This window comes from Vicia villosa, linkage group LG5 (genome assembly GCF_029867415.1).
Source record: "Vicia villosa cultivar HV-30 ecotype Madison, WI linkage group LG5, Vvil1.0, whole genome shotgun sequence".
Lineage (NCBI taxonomy): Eukaryota > Viridiplantae > Streptophyta > Magnoliopsida > Fabales > Fabaceae > Vicia > Vicia villosa.
This window is the reverse complement of record NC_081184.1, coordinates 156373423-156391691: the sequence shown is the minus strand read 5'-3', so window position 1 is coordinate 156391691 and position 18269 is coordinate 156373423. Positions and strand designations below refer to the sequence as shown.

The window sequence follows — 18269 nt, the reverse complement described above, 5'->3', positions numbered from 1 at the left end:
TAGTACCAACTAGAAGAAAAAAAAACTTAAACTTATAGTGGAAATAAGATATATCAATAATTGAAGAGAAAATAATATACCAAAATACTAAAATTTTACCAAAAGAGGTCAAACTAATATTTTGCTTATATAAAAATTAACAAAAAAAACAGTGTCCATTTTGCTATAGCCAGAAAGTATATATATTTTAAAAGACAAATTCTTAATATTACTGCCTAGATGTAACACTATTAATTGTTTGACAAACAAGAAATGGAAAAGTCTTGATAGGAGAGGTCAAAAAATAAAGATAATCACGAGCAAGAATGCAAGACAGACAAAGGTAGATTTTTACAACTGTCAATTAGGGATAGAGAGAGATCTAGAGAGGAAAAAGGGTAGGAGGAGTTGTCACATGATTTGCAACAGTACAAAAAAGGGGACAGTAACATATCTGTATCCATTATGTAGGTTTTATTACAATTTAAACACAACAACTAGTTTAATACTATAGCCTGTCCGAATATTGTTCATTCTCATCAATTTTCTTTTTTTCCTTTGGAACCATAAAAGTCTTCCTATATTATAATATCTTATTAAACTTATATGACTCTAACATCTCTTCTTCTGATCAAGTGTTGATATACCAAAAACACACTCCAAACCAAAACCAGCTTTCAACTTTACATGCCCCTCTCACTTTCCTCCATACTTGATCATTCTCTCAAGAATTCTTCTCTTTTATGCTTGGAAGAAGAGATATAATAGAGGCACATATCATCATCTTTGAATGGTTAGTATAATATTTAACAAGAAATTATCACAATCCAAGTATATATATAATAGATTCTAGTTTCTTTGCTTTTGTTTCTTGAGCAAGTTATTAATTAACCTATACTTACCTTCATGAGTTTCTTCTCTTTCCACCATCTCTTTTTGTGATTGCATAATTATAATCTTGAATAGTATTCTTTTCTTTTTTGTGTTCATTCTTACTATAAAATGATCCATCTAATATTCATTATTGAGGATTTCCAGTTCAATTTTCTAATCCTTTTTATATTTATAATTTTCTAACTGGTTGAAGATGTGTTTTCTACTTTGTGCTTATGAATATGATGATTTACAGTGTTTAATTTGAATATTTATATATATATATTTTATCTGTGCTTATGTAATATTTCACTTCATCATATATATGATGTAGTACTTTAATTTTTTGGTGATTGAAGATACCAATGTATTATTCTGTCACTAATTTGTTCTTTTCCAACAAACCTATGAAAAGCCTGAATAAGGATAAAATTTCAAGAAAAAGTTTATTAATTGTAACACCCTGGTTTTATTTGCATATTCTTTTATACATATAGATATAGTAAATGTATATCTTCCTCCACCCTCACAGTTAATTCCTTTATGATGATAATTCAGTAACTTTCTTTAGGTGTTTCAGAGAAAGTACTTAACAGGTTCATTGTGTAGATCTGAGTCTGACATATCTGTCAGAAATTTGATTCAAAGCTTCAAGGTTGAGTAGAGATGTTGGTTTGGTTGCATTCTTTTTATTAAAATTCTTGGCTTTTTTAACCTACTATAGTACTATTACTCTACTATGATTCTTTAATTGTTATCATATCTCACTGTTACTTTTTTTTCATTGCTAGTTAATTACTGTCTACTTTTTTACAATCACTCACACTGTTCCTTTTATTAATGCTTAGTACTTTTTTGTTGTAGAGATATATCCTACTACTCTACAACCTGTTCTCATCCTTTTATTAAATTCTTGTTCATTTTGCCAACTTTTTGTTTCAGACTTGAATATATATAGTTACAAACAATAATAAAGTAGAATATTTGAAGTTGGAGAGAAAGAAGTAAAAGAAGATGTCAGATGGAAATGAGAATGAGAAAAGTGGGAAGAGTACTAATGAGGAAAATGTTGGTTGTGAGGATACTTCAATGGGATCTTCACAGCTTAACTTTGATTTGAATGAAGAAGCTAGTAGTGATCAAGATGATATTAATTATATTGAGAATGAGAATGATGAAGCGAATGGCGATGACGACGATGATGGTGGTGATGAGAAAGCAAAGGATGATGATGATGATGATGGAAGTTCAAGTTCAACAAAAGTTAGAAGTAGTGGATCAAATGAAAGAAGAAATGGTGTAAGACAATATGTTAGATCAAAGATGCCTAGGCTTAGGTGGACTCCTGATCTTCATCATTCATTTGTGCATGCTGTTGAAAGACTTGGAGGCCAAGAGAGTAAGTATATCGATATATATTATGTATACATCTTGTTATATGAAAAAATCATGCCCTAATAATACTCAACACCTATACCACCAGAAAAAAATGTATTTATGTTCGAAACCGACACCAATACCAACACCAACACTAACACCGGTGATTACATTTAAATTATTTATTTTTTAAATTATTATCGGTATTGATGTATCAATCTCTGTCTCGGTATCAAGTTTCTGGTATCTGTGCTTCATAGCTAATAATAATGAAATAGGTTAAATTTGGTTGAAATGATTAATATTGGTGCATGCAGGAGCAACACCTAAATTGGTACTTCAACTAATGAATGTGAGAGGACTCAGCATTGCTCATGTCAAGAGTCATTTGCAGGTATACAAGACAAAATTTGTGGGATCATATTAAAGTTTCTTATAAGAATAAAACAAAACTGTACAACTACAATCTTATTGATACTAATATATATTTTTTTCTTTCACATAAAATATTGACATGAGATGAGGGAATAATTAAGAAACATGTATATATTAATCCATTACTTTTATCTGCAGGTGATCCGTGTCCAACGGGGATAATGTTTTATAGTTTTTTTTTTTAATTTGATTTTTTGAATTTTTTAAAAAAGTTTTATAAATTATTTTAAATATTTAAATAATTTGTTTTTGTTTTGTTGAAATTAGTCAATAAAATACATAAAAGTCTTTACCATACTTTGAATTGGATATTTTTCTTTTATAGTTTTGATATACATAAATCATTTTATGATTATGCAATTTTTATTTCAGATGTACCGGAGCAAGAAACTTGATGATGTTGGACAAGGTGAGATAGGACTATCTTAAATTTTCTTATAGTCCTTTTTCTAAACAACAAATATGAGCGATATATTAAGGCATTAAAAACTTAAAAAATATCCAACAAATAGATAAAATTGTGGTTTAAATTTTAAAAATACATAGACATTCATACAACAATGTTTCTTTATTGATTAACTAATTTTAGTAAAATAGTAGTTGAGTAAATTGTATTGTGTCAAAAGCAAAACAATATATTACAAGAGCTTACAATTTAGGTTTAGGGTTAGGGTTACTTTATTTTACCCAATTTGTTTTGATTTTGACAAATAATTCATATTCACTTTGCATTTTGCAGTATTAAGTCCAACACACAGATTAACACATGAACTAGGTCATGTAGCTCATCACTCCATGATGCCTCATCAACATTTCAAGATGGCAAATGGTGGAATTGTTCTAGAAACCAATTACAACCAGCACAATTATAATTTTCACACTCTCTTGCATTCACATTCAAAAGCCATCAATTCAAGGTAACCAACCATACATAAATTTTAATATATTCAATTTTTTTAAAAATATAATCCATATTTTTAGTACATTTTATTATAGGAACCAACAATGGTACTTAAATCATCAATCTTTAAGACCAAGCTATGTGAGCAATGAAGTTGTCTCTTCAACCGCTTTACATGGAAGATCGTCGATAGCTCCGAACCAGCAGATTACTCAAGTTATGGATACTAGTTTGAATACCACACTTGCTCCAATGAGACCAAGCCAATTTCTTGAAGAGAAAAGGTGGCCTCCATTAGATATCATGAGCAATAATCAATATTGGAAGAAAAATTTACATACTAATGTTTCCACTTTTGGCTCCACTACAACAACATCACTTAGACCAGTTGAAGTGAGCTTTGGAAACAACACAAGGATCAGAGAAAATCTATTAAAACTCAATGAGTATCATAGTTCATCAAAGGTTGAATTCGATTCGCCATTCCGGATTAAGGTAAGATTAATTATATTAATGTGGATTAAATCTTAATTGTTTTTCTTCTTTTCATTCTTAACCATTCATAGAATTTTTTTTTTCTCTATGCAGATGAATCAAGAAAAATTGCAAAAAGAGAAAAAATGGTTGCCTGATTTGCAACTGAGTTTAAGCCAAACAAATGGCAACAGTGATGATAAGAGTGATGGTTTGAGAGAAAATAAAGAAATCAACACAAAACTCTCACTTTCTTAGAATGATTCATTTATTCATGTCAATTATAATATGCAAATACAACAACCTAGCTAGCTAGTTGATCATAAAGGTGTGAGAGATGATGTTGATACTAAAAGAAAGTTACTCAATATTGCATTGATGGTACAATGCCAATTGTTGGGTTGCCAATACATACTAGTACTATTTGATTAGGAGGATGAGCTTATTTACAATATTCATTTTTCAAAGCATTAATTATTTTGGTAAGAAAAATAAATTAATAGGATTATAAGTGGTGGAGTGGAGCTTGATTGATTTTATAGTTTACCAAATTCTTACAAACAATTTATTGGTGCAGTGATATTTTTGTATGAATTTTATCCTCTATGGGTGTTCAAGTCTTGTCTAAAACATTTTTAAAAATCATATACAAAATTTTAAACCTTAATTTAAACTCTCATGTGCTTCAAAATATGACATCAAATTTATATAATTTTAACATATCATTAAAAAAAAATCTATAATATAAGAAAATTGGATGTAGTAAAAATCTCACTTCCCTCTAAATTTGGCACATCCTCAAAATGGGGAAATATTTGATCCAAAACTTTCAATTTTGAATCAAATTAGTTAATTGAACCAATTTGATTTCTATTTGTTCTATTTTCTTTCACTTTGGCCATTATGCGAACCAATTTGACTCTATTTGATTCAAAACCAACCTATGTAATATAATTTTTTTATGCTCTTCTACACTTTAGTCAATGTCTCATCAACATCACTTTTGTACACTTTTGTATTCTCTAAACCTGCATTTACAACTAATTCACTATTTCCAATCCAAAAATCAATTCCCGCGTCTCTTTCTCTTTCTCTTCCTCTTCCGTCTTCATTTTCATCAACAATGTTTTGTACTTTTTATATATCTTCCTCTGCCTCTACCATCTTTATCTTCCTCTTCCATACACATCCTATTGATTTCCAAATTCATCTTTGTCTTCCTTTTCTTCTTTCTTTTCTCTATTTCGGTTTCCAGATTTATAGGTTTCTTTTCTATTCCTCTTTCTCTTTTAAATAGAAAATTTTGAGAAAGAAGAACAAGGGTTTGGTTGAAGACAAAGATAAGTGAACAACAAAGTAACAACAACAACCAGTTGGTAGTTGTGTTTTATGCTATTTGAATTTATTTCTAAAATTATTAATATATATTTTGTTTTATCCATGAGAAGCTATGGGTATGATCGCTGAGATTGTGGATTCTATCAAATCTCTTCAGATCAGTCAAGTCCTCACTTAGGGTGTTAGTCTTAGTTCGTTCTCTTTCTCTATCGAAATTATGTTTTTATATACTTCATTCATTCATAATAAGTGTCTCATTTGCATTTTTTCTATGTCTCAAAATAAATGTCTCTTTAGAATACCATTACACTATTTATTATTTTTTTCCACTACTACACCTCTATTTATTAACTTTCACGCTTTTCAATCACTCCACTACCTATAATAAATAAGAGTATTTTAGTAAATGATGTTAATCTTTTCTTTAAAACCAACACATCTAATCATTTTTTTAATAACCGCGCAGAGCTCAAATAAGACACTTATTATGAGATGGAGCGAGTATTTAACTTTAATTTGGGAGCTACATTCATGTGGGTCAATTTTGAAAATGTATAACTTGGATGTTTTAGAGGTAAAATCCTCATTTTAGGGTTTATGTTCTATCAAGAATGACCCATGATTTTGTTTAATTGTAGGATGTAGGGTTTAACTTTACTAGTCCCAATTGAGATTTAAGGTTTTTCATGTCGTGGTTTATGGGTTTAGTAGTAATTGGTTTGTGTAAATTAAATTTAGTGAGAAAGCCTGTTTTTTTTGCTTCAGGCATGATTTTTACGTCTGCACTGATAATATGGAAGACAATAATGTGCATGATCGACAGTGAATCACCTGTTGTTGTTCTTTCTAGAAGCATGGAACTGGATTCATGCGGGTAAGCCAATCTTATGTAATAGTTCAATTTGAGTAGCTATCTCAAGCTATGGATTATACTTTTCAGTTATATAAGTTCAGGTGAAAATGATACGCATCAAATTGTGTAGATGATCTTGCCATTAACGAGGCAACAATACTCCGGGAAAGTTTCAAAAAATTGTGTAGCCATTTGGAGTCTCTTGGAATTTATACTAACGAAGAAGGCAAAGCAATTGACAAGGTTATTTTTGTTTTCAAAGATAAAACATTCACACCAGGCTCTTATATTCTTTTCATAGTATCACCAAAAGGACTAGGATCATTATCGGTTAGTATAGCCAAAATCTCAAGTCAAATTTAATACATATTCTGCATAATTCCTTATTGGTTTTTATTCTATTTTGTTTTTTAATTGGAAACATATAAGTTTCTCTAAAGATGGAGCCACTCTAGAGGTTGAGTCTACAATTATAGAGAATAAACTACTTTCACAAGTCGTGCTTGAGTCAATGATAGATGTGCACGATGTCTCCTCGTGCAAAAGATGGTGAAACTAATGACTTCTATTTCAAATTATATTCATACTTTCTTTCAGTTTTATTGGATCTGGAAATATTTTGTTTTCTTTCATTGTTATGCGACTTCACGACTTGAGCCAATGATATATGTGCACTGTGTCTCCCCGTGCAAAAGACGGTGAAGCTAACAACTTCTATTTCAATTTATATTCATACTTTCTTTCAGCTTTATTGGATATGGAAATATTTTGTTTTCTTTCATTATTACGCGACTTCACGACTTGGGGATGATGTCAATTCTTATCAGATTGTGGATCTTGAAATGGAAAAGCTATTCCATCTTGACATTAATGTCAAACGCCCCGCTTTGATCCTTATCAAGAAAGAGGAGGGAAAACTGAACCATTTTGGTTTGTTTACTTTTCCTTTTCTCGTGTTTGTATTCTTTTTTCCTTATGTTGCAAATTTGATGTGTTTTCTTTTGGTCTCTGCAGATGGCCAATTCGGCAAGTCTGCAATAACAGACTTTGTCTCCTTGAACAAGGTTTTATTGGTAATTGTTTTTACAAGAGAAAATGTTCCATAATTATTTGAAAATCCAATCAAGAAATAGGTGATTGTTAATGAAATGTACCATATTATAATTTTAATATGATTAGCAAATTTTTCTTGAGAAATGGCATCACAAGTTCTTTAAAGATTGATACATGTTTGAAACTTTTTTTCCAGGTGTTGTTGTTTGTGACTTCAAATGATTAATAGAAATTCCTCCCAGTATTTCAAGAAGCAGCAAAGCCTTTCAAGGGAAAGGTATATTTTCATAGACATAACTAATTATCATGTCAAAATATAATATATTTTCTTGCGTTCCACAAGAAATCAGGTATAGTATACTAATTAGTGGCTCACTATGAGTATTGAATTTGCCGAACATGTCCTGTTTATAAAATCATGAAAATTGAGCATTTGATTTATGATGAGTGGTGATATCTGATTAGTGGGTCCTTTGATTTTTACTCTAGATTGAATGATTTAATTATGCACTTATTCATTGCAGTTGATCTTTGTGCTTGTGGAAACTGATAATAAAGATGGTTGAAAGTATGTTTTAGAATACGTTGGTACTAGTTGGACTGATCCAAAAGTAATTATTCTATCTTCCCTCTTTAAGTTTTTTTAAATGATAAGTAATAAAATTTACTCATTCCACCCTTTGAATCACATGGAAATATATTTAAGTAACCCGTGGAATTTCCGATTCACATACTTACATACTGGATTCAGGTTTGGTGAATTGGTCGGTTCAATCACTGTGGTTCTTCTACCATACATACACATAAGGAAATACAGACCAATTGTATTATGTAATTTATAGAAATCATGACAGAAATTATATTCTATAATTGAGATTCTAAGTTGAACAAGAATTGAATCATAAGTTTGACAAAATAATTGATTATCTCTTCATCTTTCTTTTCTTGCTGACATTACCATAATGCCTAACCAATCCATTATGAGTCATTTCTTTGGCATGATATTTCTCCCACATCCACTATATAATGTTTGTTTGCCATAAAAATCATGTCATGCAAAAAGTTTGGATTCAAATTGTGTTGTTGGTCATGAACCAGTATAATTTCACAAGAAAACATCACATCAAACTTTGCCTCCTTTAAACCAGTAACCAAACTAAATTTCTCTATGCTTATCAACATGTATACATATAGCATAACAACATTACAATCACATTTCAACATGTAAGAACATATTGCTTTGTATGTTCCTATATTGCTTTGTATGTCCCTATACGAAATTCATATTTTACACATGTCTAATTACTGGATTTATTATTAATAATGTGTATTGTTCCAACAAGCACCTAACCCATACTTATATATGATGTAAGTACGTATAAGTTTAGTAATACTTTCTCACAGGGCCGGCCCTGTGCATGTGCAGGAAGTGCTACAGCACAGGGCTCCAAATTTTAGGGGCCCCAAAATTTTAAAAGGTCCAATTTTTTCTCCATAAATATTAATTGAAATAAATAAAATGTTACGATAAAAATTCAATAAAAATAAAAAAATGCTATAATAAAAACTCAATACATACAAAAATTGAGATATATCAAAATTCAAAATAATTTTAATTAAATATATTATTGATTAATTCATAAATATAATTTTTATGTGTATTTTTTAATTATTATAATTGTATTTATATTTTGAATTTGGGCCCATTTTTAAATTTAGAACAGGGCCTCTGCGTTGATTGGGCCGGCCCTGCTTTCTCAAAACAGATCATGTCACACGTTTATAGCAGGCCATTGCCTTTTATGCTACAACCACTTGGGATGACTTCCAATAGGTTTTTTCTTCATCGTGTTGTTTTCAAAATTCTTAGCATAGTTGTATGGATTGTCCAAATGGACATAAAAATATAGAATCATTATATCTACGAACTCAATAATCTAGAAGTTCCCATTACACTTTGTTTTATTCATAAAGCTCCAAACTGGGTACAAAACAAATGATGGGTTTTACTAAGGTTACTTTATCTAAATTTGGTCCATAATTAATTTTATCCAAATAGCCATTGAAACAAGTTTAGATATATATTAATTAAAACACATTTTTCATATTCATACAATTTCTATTAATGTATAATTTAACTATAGATCCCACATAGATATGAATTATGTGGTGAGTCAATAAAATTTGTTTGCTCATATTGTAGAAATTATATGAAACGGGAAAAATAAAACCACTGATCTAAATATGTAGTGAGTCAATAAAATTTTAATAAATTTTGTTTTCTCATATCATAGAAATTATATCAAACGGGAAAAATGAAACTATTAATCTAATAATGCATTATGTAGTGAGTCAATACAATTTTTTAACTTTTTTTGCTCATATTAGAGAATTATATGTGTCGCGGCGTAAAAAATACCCGAGCGCATCGCACACTCGAAATACAACAGAGTCGCCACCGAACTTTATTTATTCCTAAAGGAAAGGGAAAAAATATCAATAAAATACGCGAAAGAAACGGTAAGATGGTCATCGCAACCAAATTAGGGTTCGGGAGTCGGTTATGCAAGGGGAAGGTATTAACACCTCTCACATCCGTTGTACTCAGTTAGTATTGCGAATGAATGTTAGCGTTATAGTTTGCGATCTTCTACTTATTATGCGAGAAAAGAAAAGGATAATGTTTTTGGTATTTTATTATTGAGCTCGACAAGATTTCGCAATCCTGTGTCTACGTATTCCTCAAGAGCCATGGGAAAGTCAGAGCTTACGTAATTCTCGGCGAACTATTTTTTTAATTTTTTAAAAGGGTGTCTGACGAGACTTTGGGATCTCGCTCCTACGTATCCTCGTGTGTGATGAGGAACTCAATACACACGTAGTTCTTAGCGAACTAAAATTTTATTGGTTGGTTGATTTTATTTATGAAAAAGGGGTCTAATCACACTTGGGCGGAAAAGACAAATTGTTTGAATGAGGTTCGCACTTGGGAAAGATTTGCGCTTGGGCAATGAAAAGCTTTGCGCTTGGGCAGAAAATGAAGTGATAAGTTTGAGTTGTTTTTAGAAAGATACAAGTGTCAAATGGCTGAGATATTCAAGTCGTATTCAAACACTTAGGGAAAGGATGGAAATGCTTCCAGCTTTCCCGTTTAATTTTTTTATTGAAAAGAAGTTTGAAAGTGACTTGAAGTAGGATTAAGTTATTTAGTGTTTTTGAATTTATTGTGAAAATGGTTGAGATTATTTATGAAAGTGGTGAAAAGGTAGATGGTGATGCGGAAGCAATCGACTTATGGGTTAAAAAAGTGGCTCGATATTGGATCGTCGTATTTTTTATGAAGACTTGTTTTGATAATTTTGATTTTGATTTAACACTCAAACACAAGCATAATAATGCAAGAGAATAAACAAGCAAATATTACCCAAGATAAGAAAAATAAACAAAGCAAACATTCAAACCTAAAGAGGTCTAAAGACAAAAGCAACTTCTATTTTTAGAGATTTTGAAAATGATTTTACAACTAAAACAAAAATTATTTTTATGATTCTATTCTTAAAGAAAAGTACTCATGAATTTCTAGAAAAAAAAGTGAATATTTTTGGTTTGTAAAATTCAATAAAGCCATGAAAAATAAGGTGAAATTCGTGGATGACAACACAGTAGCAGCAAATGGGATTGGTGATGTATTAATCAAGAGAAAGAATGGTGAGAATTTTTTTATTAAAGATGTGTTGTATATTACTGGAATCAAGTGTAATATTATGAGCATTGTTCAATTGCTTGACAGGAGTTACAAGATTCACATGGAAATAAAGTGCCGAAGTCATGGATTCAAATGGGAGTTTAGTCCTAAAGCCCCTATGGGTTAGAACAGAACTTTCAAGGTTGTACAGAAAGAAATGGAGCATAGGTGTCTTGCAACAGATTCTAGTAGAGATGAATGGATTTGGCATTATAGGCTTAGGCATATGAATTTCAGAGATATCAATGCTATGTAGAAAAATAACATGGTTACAAGGCTACCATTGATCAATATGCCAACTGAAGTATGTGAAGACTGTGTGTAGGCTAAGTAACACAGATGAAGCTTTAGCAAAAATGCATGATGTAGAACCAAGTGTCATCTTGAGGTGGTGTATTTGGTGTTTATGTACTCATGCAAGTGGACTTAATTGGAGGCGATAGGTGCTTTGTCACTTTCAATTGATGATTGTAGTAGAAAGATTTGGACTTATTTGGTCAAAAGAAAATATGAGGTCTTTGAAGTTTTCAAGAAGTTCAAGTCCATTTTATAAAGACAAAGTGGTCACAAAATTAAAACTTTAATAACATATGGTAGAGGTGAATATGTCTCAAATGATTTTGGGAAATTTTGTGATCTAGACGACATTGTACATGAGGTAGTTCCACCTTGTACACCTCAATAAAATGGAGTCACTAAAAGAAAGAAATGATCAATTATGAACATGGTAAGAAGCATTTTGAAAGGGAAGCACTTTCCAAAATAATTATGGGGAGAAGAGGTGTCCATAGCCACTTTTTTATTGTTGTATAAATGTCCAACAAAGAAGATGAAAAATATTACACTTGAAGAATCATGGTTAGGATTCAAACCAAGTATGATTCACTTGAGGGTGCTTGGTTCAGTGACATATAGACAAGTTTCGTATCAGCTTAGAAGGAAGCTAGATGACAAGGGAGAATAAATATTATTTGTTAGAAGGGTTGTTACAAACTCTATGATGTAGTAAATAAATAATCATAATCAATAGGGATGTAATTTTTGATGAAGTAAGGGACTAGAAGCAGGTAGTAATCGATTATCAGTCATCTGTAATCGGTTACCACAATTTTGAACTGTTCCTGTAGTGTTTGAAGTGCCATAAAATGCATCCAAAGAATTTCAAGTGGAAGAAGATGTGAGAAGATAAATAAGGCAAAGAAGCATACCTACGAGATTACAAGATTGTGAGATGTTCTTAGATAATGAAGTAAACGATAATGGTAATCTTGCTCATTTTGCACTCATGGGTGAATCCAAACCGGTGAAAATGGATGAGGTCTTGAGCGATCCAAAATGGATCTATGTAATGAAGGAGCAGTTGAAGTCAATTGAGACAAATAAAACATGGGAACTAGTTGATCTACCTCGTGGGAAAAAGCCTATTGATGTAAAATAAGTGTACAGAGTGAAGGAAAATCCCAAAGGTGAAGTGATCAAGCACAAGGTCTGATTATTGGAAAAAGGATTTTTGCAAAAAGAAGGCATTGAATTTTGAAAAAGTATTTACTCCGGTGGCTAAAATTGAAACCATTAGGCTAGTTGTTGGAATTACAATAATAACAATTGGTCCATCTACCAAATGAATTTCAAATATGCATTTTTGAATTATTCATTACACGAGGAGGCGTATGTGGCACAACCACTTGGTTTTGTTGTGAAAAACTAGAAACCCAAGTTCTATAGATTGAGAAAGGGATTGTATGGGTTGAAGCAAGCTCCTAGAGCTTGGAACAAAAGAATCGACGAGTTTCTAAAGGAGATAAAATTTGATAAATATGTATCTGAACATGAAATATATGTGAAGAAGGATACAAGTAAAGGAGGGATCATCCTATGTCTCTACGTCGATGATTTACTGATTATGGGCAGTAATGAACGTTACATTACCGAATTCAAGACTAATATAATGAAGGAGTTTGATGATTGGCCTTGGTATCATGACATATTTCCTTCTCATTGAGTTTCAAAAGTCTAGAAAGTGATTGCTCATGCATCAAAGGAGGTATGCACTTGAGATATTAAAGAAGTTTGTAATGTGACCATTACCCTTGAAAAACCAAGGTTCCTTCTCTCGAAGAATGAAGATGAGCAAGAAGTTAATCAAATTCAATATAGGAGGTTCATTGGATCATTGCGGTACTTGTGCAATACGAGAGAGGACTTGGCATATAGCATGGGGATAGTGAGAAAATTTATGAAGAAGCCAAAGGCATCACACTTGACAAAAGTCAAGAGAATTGTGGGATACGTGAAAGGTTTGACTGGTTGCGGATTTCTGTTTCCCGCAACAGACAAAGTTAGAAGCTGCAAATTACTCGGTTATATCAACTCAAACTCATGTGGAGATAAAGATGATATAAAATCCACTGCTAGATACATCTTTACGTATGGAGAAACACCAATCTCTTGGTGTTCTAAGAAAGAACCAGTTGTGGCGCTCTTTTCTTGCGAGGCTAAGTACATTGATGTATCTTTGTGTCTGTGTCAAGTTGTATGGTTGATAAATTGTATGAAGGTGTTGTGAAACAAAGAGAATGAAGCTGTGACACTAATGATAGACAACGTTTCTGCTATAAATCTTGCCAAGAATCCTATTTCGCATGGGAGAAGCAAACATATAGAGATGAGATTTTACTACTTGAAAGAACTTGTGAGTGAAGAAAACTTGAAGTTGGAATATTGCAAAAGTGAAGATCAAATGGATGATTTTCTAACCAAAGAAATATCAATTGAAGTGTTCAAAAGGTTGAAGAAACACATGAGTATGGAAAACTTAGAAGACTTGAATTAAGGTGGTGTGTTGAGAAAATTGATAATTCAAGTAGTCATAACCGGTTTCGTCGGAACTGGCAGTAAGTCTTCGTAACGAGTTACAACCACTCTATAATCGGTTACCACAATTGGCAGTAAGTATTCGTAATCGGTTACTACAATTTTGTAACCAGTTACCACTACTGGAAATGAGTCTTGGTAATCAATTACCATAAGTGTGTAATCGGTTATCACATGTGGCAGTATGTTTCCATAATCGGTTACCAGAAGTGTGTTATATCAGTAGTGTATAATCGGTTACCCGATTGAAATTTTTTTTTTTTTTTTTCTATTTAGTTGTTAGCCATACTGATGTGTAATGTATAAAGACCCATTGAACTTTTATTGAATTAAAACCACTATTCTACTTATTCTCTTCAACTCTCTCATTCTCTCACCTTCTCGATATTGTTCATTAGTGTTATCTTGTGATTGTGTTAGTCCCAACCGATAGAAAGCGCAATAGAGTTGCTTGTGTTTTAGCTTACAATCTCATTTAGTCCCTAAATATATTTGGTTAGACAATTACCTATGAACTAAAAGCATGAACATAACTATTAGCCTATCGACTTCACTGTAAGTGAGTTACTTCTCCCACTCAATTAAAACAGAATAAACCATGTATAGAAAAATGTCCCCATGTTTGATGGTATTGCTTGCCTGCCTACTGTCAGATGATTGTATCATTTGTCTGCCAACTGTTTGATGAATGGCCTAATCTTCTTTCAATTAAAAAAGGGCAGGTCATTTAAGTGTAAGATTCTTTCGACATTTCTTACTTTTATGATTAGTTTAATTTTCAATGATGTGAAATTATAAATATTAAATATTATAACAAACTGCGACGTAACTCCTTTTTTATTCAATTTTGTTTAAAACCACATTCATAGTTCTAGTTGATTATCAATGTAGTCCCATGAATTAAGGTAAAAAAGTTTATATGTATTTAATTATGTTTATGCTTCTCACTTTTCATTAATTCAAAATCTTCCTGCAAAACACATCAGAATATAGTGGATGAACATACTAAATTAGAAAAATGATTTTATAAGAATAAACTTGCAAGAGTATGTTTATGATTTTAATTTTTCTTGAAACAGAAAGTAGTATTTTTAGTATTATGCTGAGTGTGCAGATCGTGAAATCCCCGATCTCTTAACCATTTTATGAAATTTGCCGGCTTGAAGTAGGCTGATTGCTTCCTATTTCATGGCCCTGAAAGATTATTCTACAAAATATATAGGTTACATAAGTATGTCAAGTAACTTCATATTTCATATTATGTGCATTTGAGCGTTTCTAGTGTGATATGCATAAGTTACTAACATGCATATCACACTATAAATGCACAAATACACATAATATGAAGTTTATCTAAGCCAGGATTAAAGTGATTGTCATGCTTGGACATGAGTTTATAAAATTGCAGGAAAAGGGAGAGTAAATGAGAAAAAGAATTTTCTTATTTAATGTGTACAATGGATATAAGAATCAAATAAGATCATTGAAGCAAGAATAGCAGCACTCAACATTAGTATATATGTACTTCTGGGGACAGCTTATGAAATCTTGAATCCATCCAAAAGAAACTTTGTTTATTTTTATTGATCACCAATTAAGATATGTATTCTTCTGTTGTCATGCCAAAAACCATTAGGAGGAACTTCCATCTCTAAGATTTTGAATGTTGAGACTTATATATGGTTAGTTCCTGTGAAGAAAATTATTTGTAAATGATCTTTCTATATCTTTGAGACCTCACAATTTTTATAACTAAAAGGATAAATGAGGTTACCTGGGAACAGCATTCATGATCATGATGCAGATTTGAAGTTTTCACTATTGTTTCCCACTTGCTAAAGCTGGATGCTCTACTGTAACCTGTCATTTTAGCAGTATGTGATTGTTGTGTTCCACGACTCGAGTACGCGAGTGAATTCTTGAAAGAAACTAAGGGTAAGGCGCGACAAAGCCACGACTCAGAAGGTGACTTTGGCAATGGCGGAGAAAGAAGGTGCATAAGACATTTAGGATCAGTTTTTTCTGAATCATCAACTACAACAATTTGCTTGTTGTTGATCTCTGTATCTTTGTCAAGTGAACTTTGCACAAGTTGTAAGGACATGGATTCTTGGTTATTTTCTTGATCAGTTATTAATCTTCTAGCCTTAATCCTTGAATTTGAACTTCTTCTGGATCCATGTGATTGCACCTCTTGAAAACTTCCATGTCCTTGGCTAGGGATTTTCCATCTTTTAGATTGATTATTCTCAGCCATAGATTGCGAATTACTTTCAAAAGAAGATACGCCAGCAGCTCCTGACCGACGAAATGAAGCGAGTCTACTTATCTGATTCGGTTCACCTGAGTAAGTATTATACCTCTTTGATTCACTAGCTCCAGAGCTTGATTTGCTTTTATGAATAGCATCCCAAGCCTACAAAATTCATTAATTGAAGTCATGTTAGTAAAAATGCTGATTTATAAAATGAGAATAAGGTAAGGGACTATTGACTAATGAAGGGTGCAGTGCATCATGATTCTCAATTGCAGATCACAAAAAATAACAATTTGTTTGAATTCCGCTTCACAACAGTGCTATAGTGTCAATATAGCTGGTATTAAACTACACTTTATACTAATTAGCGCATTGCACAGCAATAGTGCTCTGTTCAAATGATGCTAAACTATAGCTATATAGCGCGGCTATTTGACAACATTGAGTGGAATGCAAGAAATTGTACAGAAAAGTAAGACAGCTTTAGTTCTTACCTTCTTTATGGTTGGACCTGATCTAGAAGAGCTAAAGTGAGAACTTTTGTTAGGTTTTTCAATCTCATAGGAAGACCACAAGGGAATCTGGCTGTCTGTTTTTGTCTCGGACATTGGATTCAATAAGCACAATGAATTCTTAATGCATGAACTAGGAAATAATCCACAACCCTTAGCTGATATATTTGCATAATCATCAGTTTCATGGTCACTTTTTTCTTCTTCTGATTCTGATTCGTCCTCTTCATATTGACCAGAGTATGGTATAATGTCGGTGATTAGCATTTTATTAACAGAGAGTTTCTTTTCTTCACTAACCAATTTGGTACTAGGCTGTTCCAACAAAACAGATTGTTTTCTTGGAGCATGTTGATGAGGTTGCAATGTCATCGCCTTTGCTGCCGGTAAAAAGCGGTTCATCATGAAGTCTTGAGCTTGTTTATCATCACTAGAAGATGTTCTACACTTGTTTGCATCCAAATTATCCAAACCACTTACACATATTGATTCTGTTGAAGACAGTGTTTCTACCGCATCCGAAAAAGCATCACCGTCGTCGTCATCATCATCCTCTTCCAAATTTTGTACCTTCTCATCTTCTATTCCAATGTCATGATCTACTTGATTCAAAATGTCCCTCAAAGATGTTGTTTTAGGCACGGCAACAGGTTTCGTTACCTGATTTTGAATCATTTCAGACTTGTTGCATGGAAGAACTTGTGCTGAACTCTCTAGTATCTTTGTCTTTACTTCAGTTGAGGATGTTGGTGTACATACAGAGCGCCTCACGAAAAGTTCAAGGTTCAAGCTAGCACTGAGGCCAAAATAGATCAGGTAAACACCAATTCTTAAAATTAACAAGGAAGTATGTGATCATTAAAATTGAGTTATAAACTTTACATTATAAACAACATATTCTCTTTTTAGAATTCAAACCGACACTTCAGATCGAAAGCATGTTCAACAATACTAAGCAAGCTAGTTATGTTGCTTCCAACCGAAAGAAGAAAAAAAGTGACATTAATGAAAACAGTTAGAACAGGAGGAGGTTCATGATAATAATAATGATGTAAGATGAAATATATGAATGGTAATAAAGAAAAGAGCATACCAATTTATTAACAGCATGAAACATGGGACATAGCCTCAGAAGCAGAATGTGATCCTAGTAAAACAGTTCATCTGGAGTTCAGACAAAAAGATAGAAAATACAGTATCTAGTGTGTGTGTCTTTGTTTTTTGGCTATGTAAAGTAATAAGTTGGAGAATGTAGAGTCATCAAATGAGTAGTGAGTGAACATCACATGGTGAGAGTGTTCAGTCACATTAAAAGATGAAAAAGATCAAAAGGAATATGGTTGGTTGCTAAGTGATAGAGTGTGAGGGGAGAATGAGTAAGAATGAAGAAAAGCAGAAAAGTGGGAAAGAGACTGAAAGCTTTAGAATATCTACTTTTGCTTTGTGTCGGTTTTCAGATTTTACTACTATGTGTCTCTGGAATATCTGAAAGATATATAATTGAATGGACAAATGTTTAACTCCAAAATGTCTTCCTATATTCAATAGGCTTATATATTAGTTGGTGTACTTTAGGGGTGCATATGGGTTGAGTTGGA

General features: G+C 32.1%; 2 protein-coding genes and 1 long non-coding RNA gene across 4 annotated transcripts; 2 read left to right on the top strand and 1 right to left on the bottom strand.

Annotated features, from left to right (window-relative positions):
• Window positions 1-476: 476 nt before the first annotated feature.
• LOC131603377 (uncharacterized) lies at window positions 477-4729 on the top strand. 2 transcript variants are annotated; one of them, XM_058875681.1, is made up of 7 exons: window positions 477-772; window positions 1795-2251; window positions 2547-2623; window positions 3037-3073; window positions 3404-3581; window positions 3661-4060; window positions 4154-4727. In XM_058875681.1, the coding sequence occupies exons 2-7, from the start codon at window positions 1867-1869 to the stop codon at window positions 4295-4297; spliced, it is 1221 nt and encodes a 406-aa protein (XP_058731664.1). In that variant the 5' UTR covers window positions 477-772; window positions 1795-1866; the 3' UTR covers window positions 4298-4727. The 2 variants fall into 2 exon arrangements, with proteins under 2 accessions (XP_058731664.1, XP_058731665.1); XM_058875682.1 differs by lacking the exon at window positions 477-772 and having other exon boundaries at window positions 850-2251; window positions 4154-4729.
• Window positions 4730-6090: 1361 nt separating this feature from the next.
• Window positions 6091-7366, top strand: LOC131607903 (uncharacterized). Its single transcript, XR_009285434.1, has 3 exons — window positions 6091-6251; window positions 6361-7160; window positions 7245-7366. It is a non-coding gene; the product is annotated as an uncharacterized LOC131607903 (long non-coding RNA).
• Window positions 7367-15326: 7960 nt separating this feature from the next.
• On the bottom strand, window positions 15327-18060 carry LOC131607901 (uncharacterized). Its single transcript, XM_058879858.1, has 4 exons — window positions 17765-18060; window positions 16654-17467; window positions 15677-16318; window positions 15327-15592 (listed from the first exon to the last, which is right to left on the bottom strand). Exons 1-4 carry the CDS (start codon window positions 17779-17781, stop codon window positions 15554-15556), a joined length of 1512 nt encoding a protein of 503 aa, XP_058735841.1. The 5' UTR covers window positions 17782-18060; the 3' UTR covers window positions 15327-15553.
• Between the last annotated feature and the right edge of the window lie 209 nt (window positions 18061-18269).

Excerpts from the sequence above, each read along its gene's own strand:
- LOC131603377 (XM_058875682.1), top strand. The coding sequence starts at position 1,867 with ATGTCAGATGGAAATGAGAATGAGAAAAGTGGGAAGAGTACTAATGAG. Across the intron at positions 2,252-2,546 it reads AAGACTTGGAGGCCAAGAGA|GAGCAACACCTAAATTGGTA; the intron begins GTAAGTATATCG and ends TGGTGCATGCAG. Across the intron at positions 3,582-3,660 it reads TCAAAAGCCATCAATTCAAG|GAACCAACAATGGTACTTAA; the intron begins GTAACCAACCAT and ends ATTTTATTATAG.
- LOC131607901 (XM_058879858.1), bottom strand. Across the intron at positions 16,319-16,653 it reads CAGGTCCAACCATAAAGAAG|GCTTGGGATGCTATTCATAA; the intron begins GTAAGAACTAAA and ends TGAATTTTGTAG. Across the intron at positions 15,593-15,676 it reads ATCATGAATGCTGTTCCCAG|GAACTAACCATATATAAGTC; the intron begins GTAACCTCATTT and ends TTTTCTTCACAG.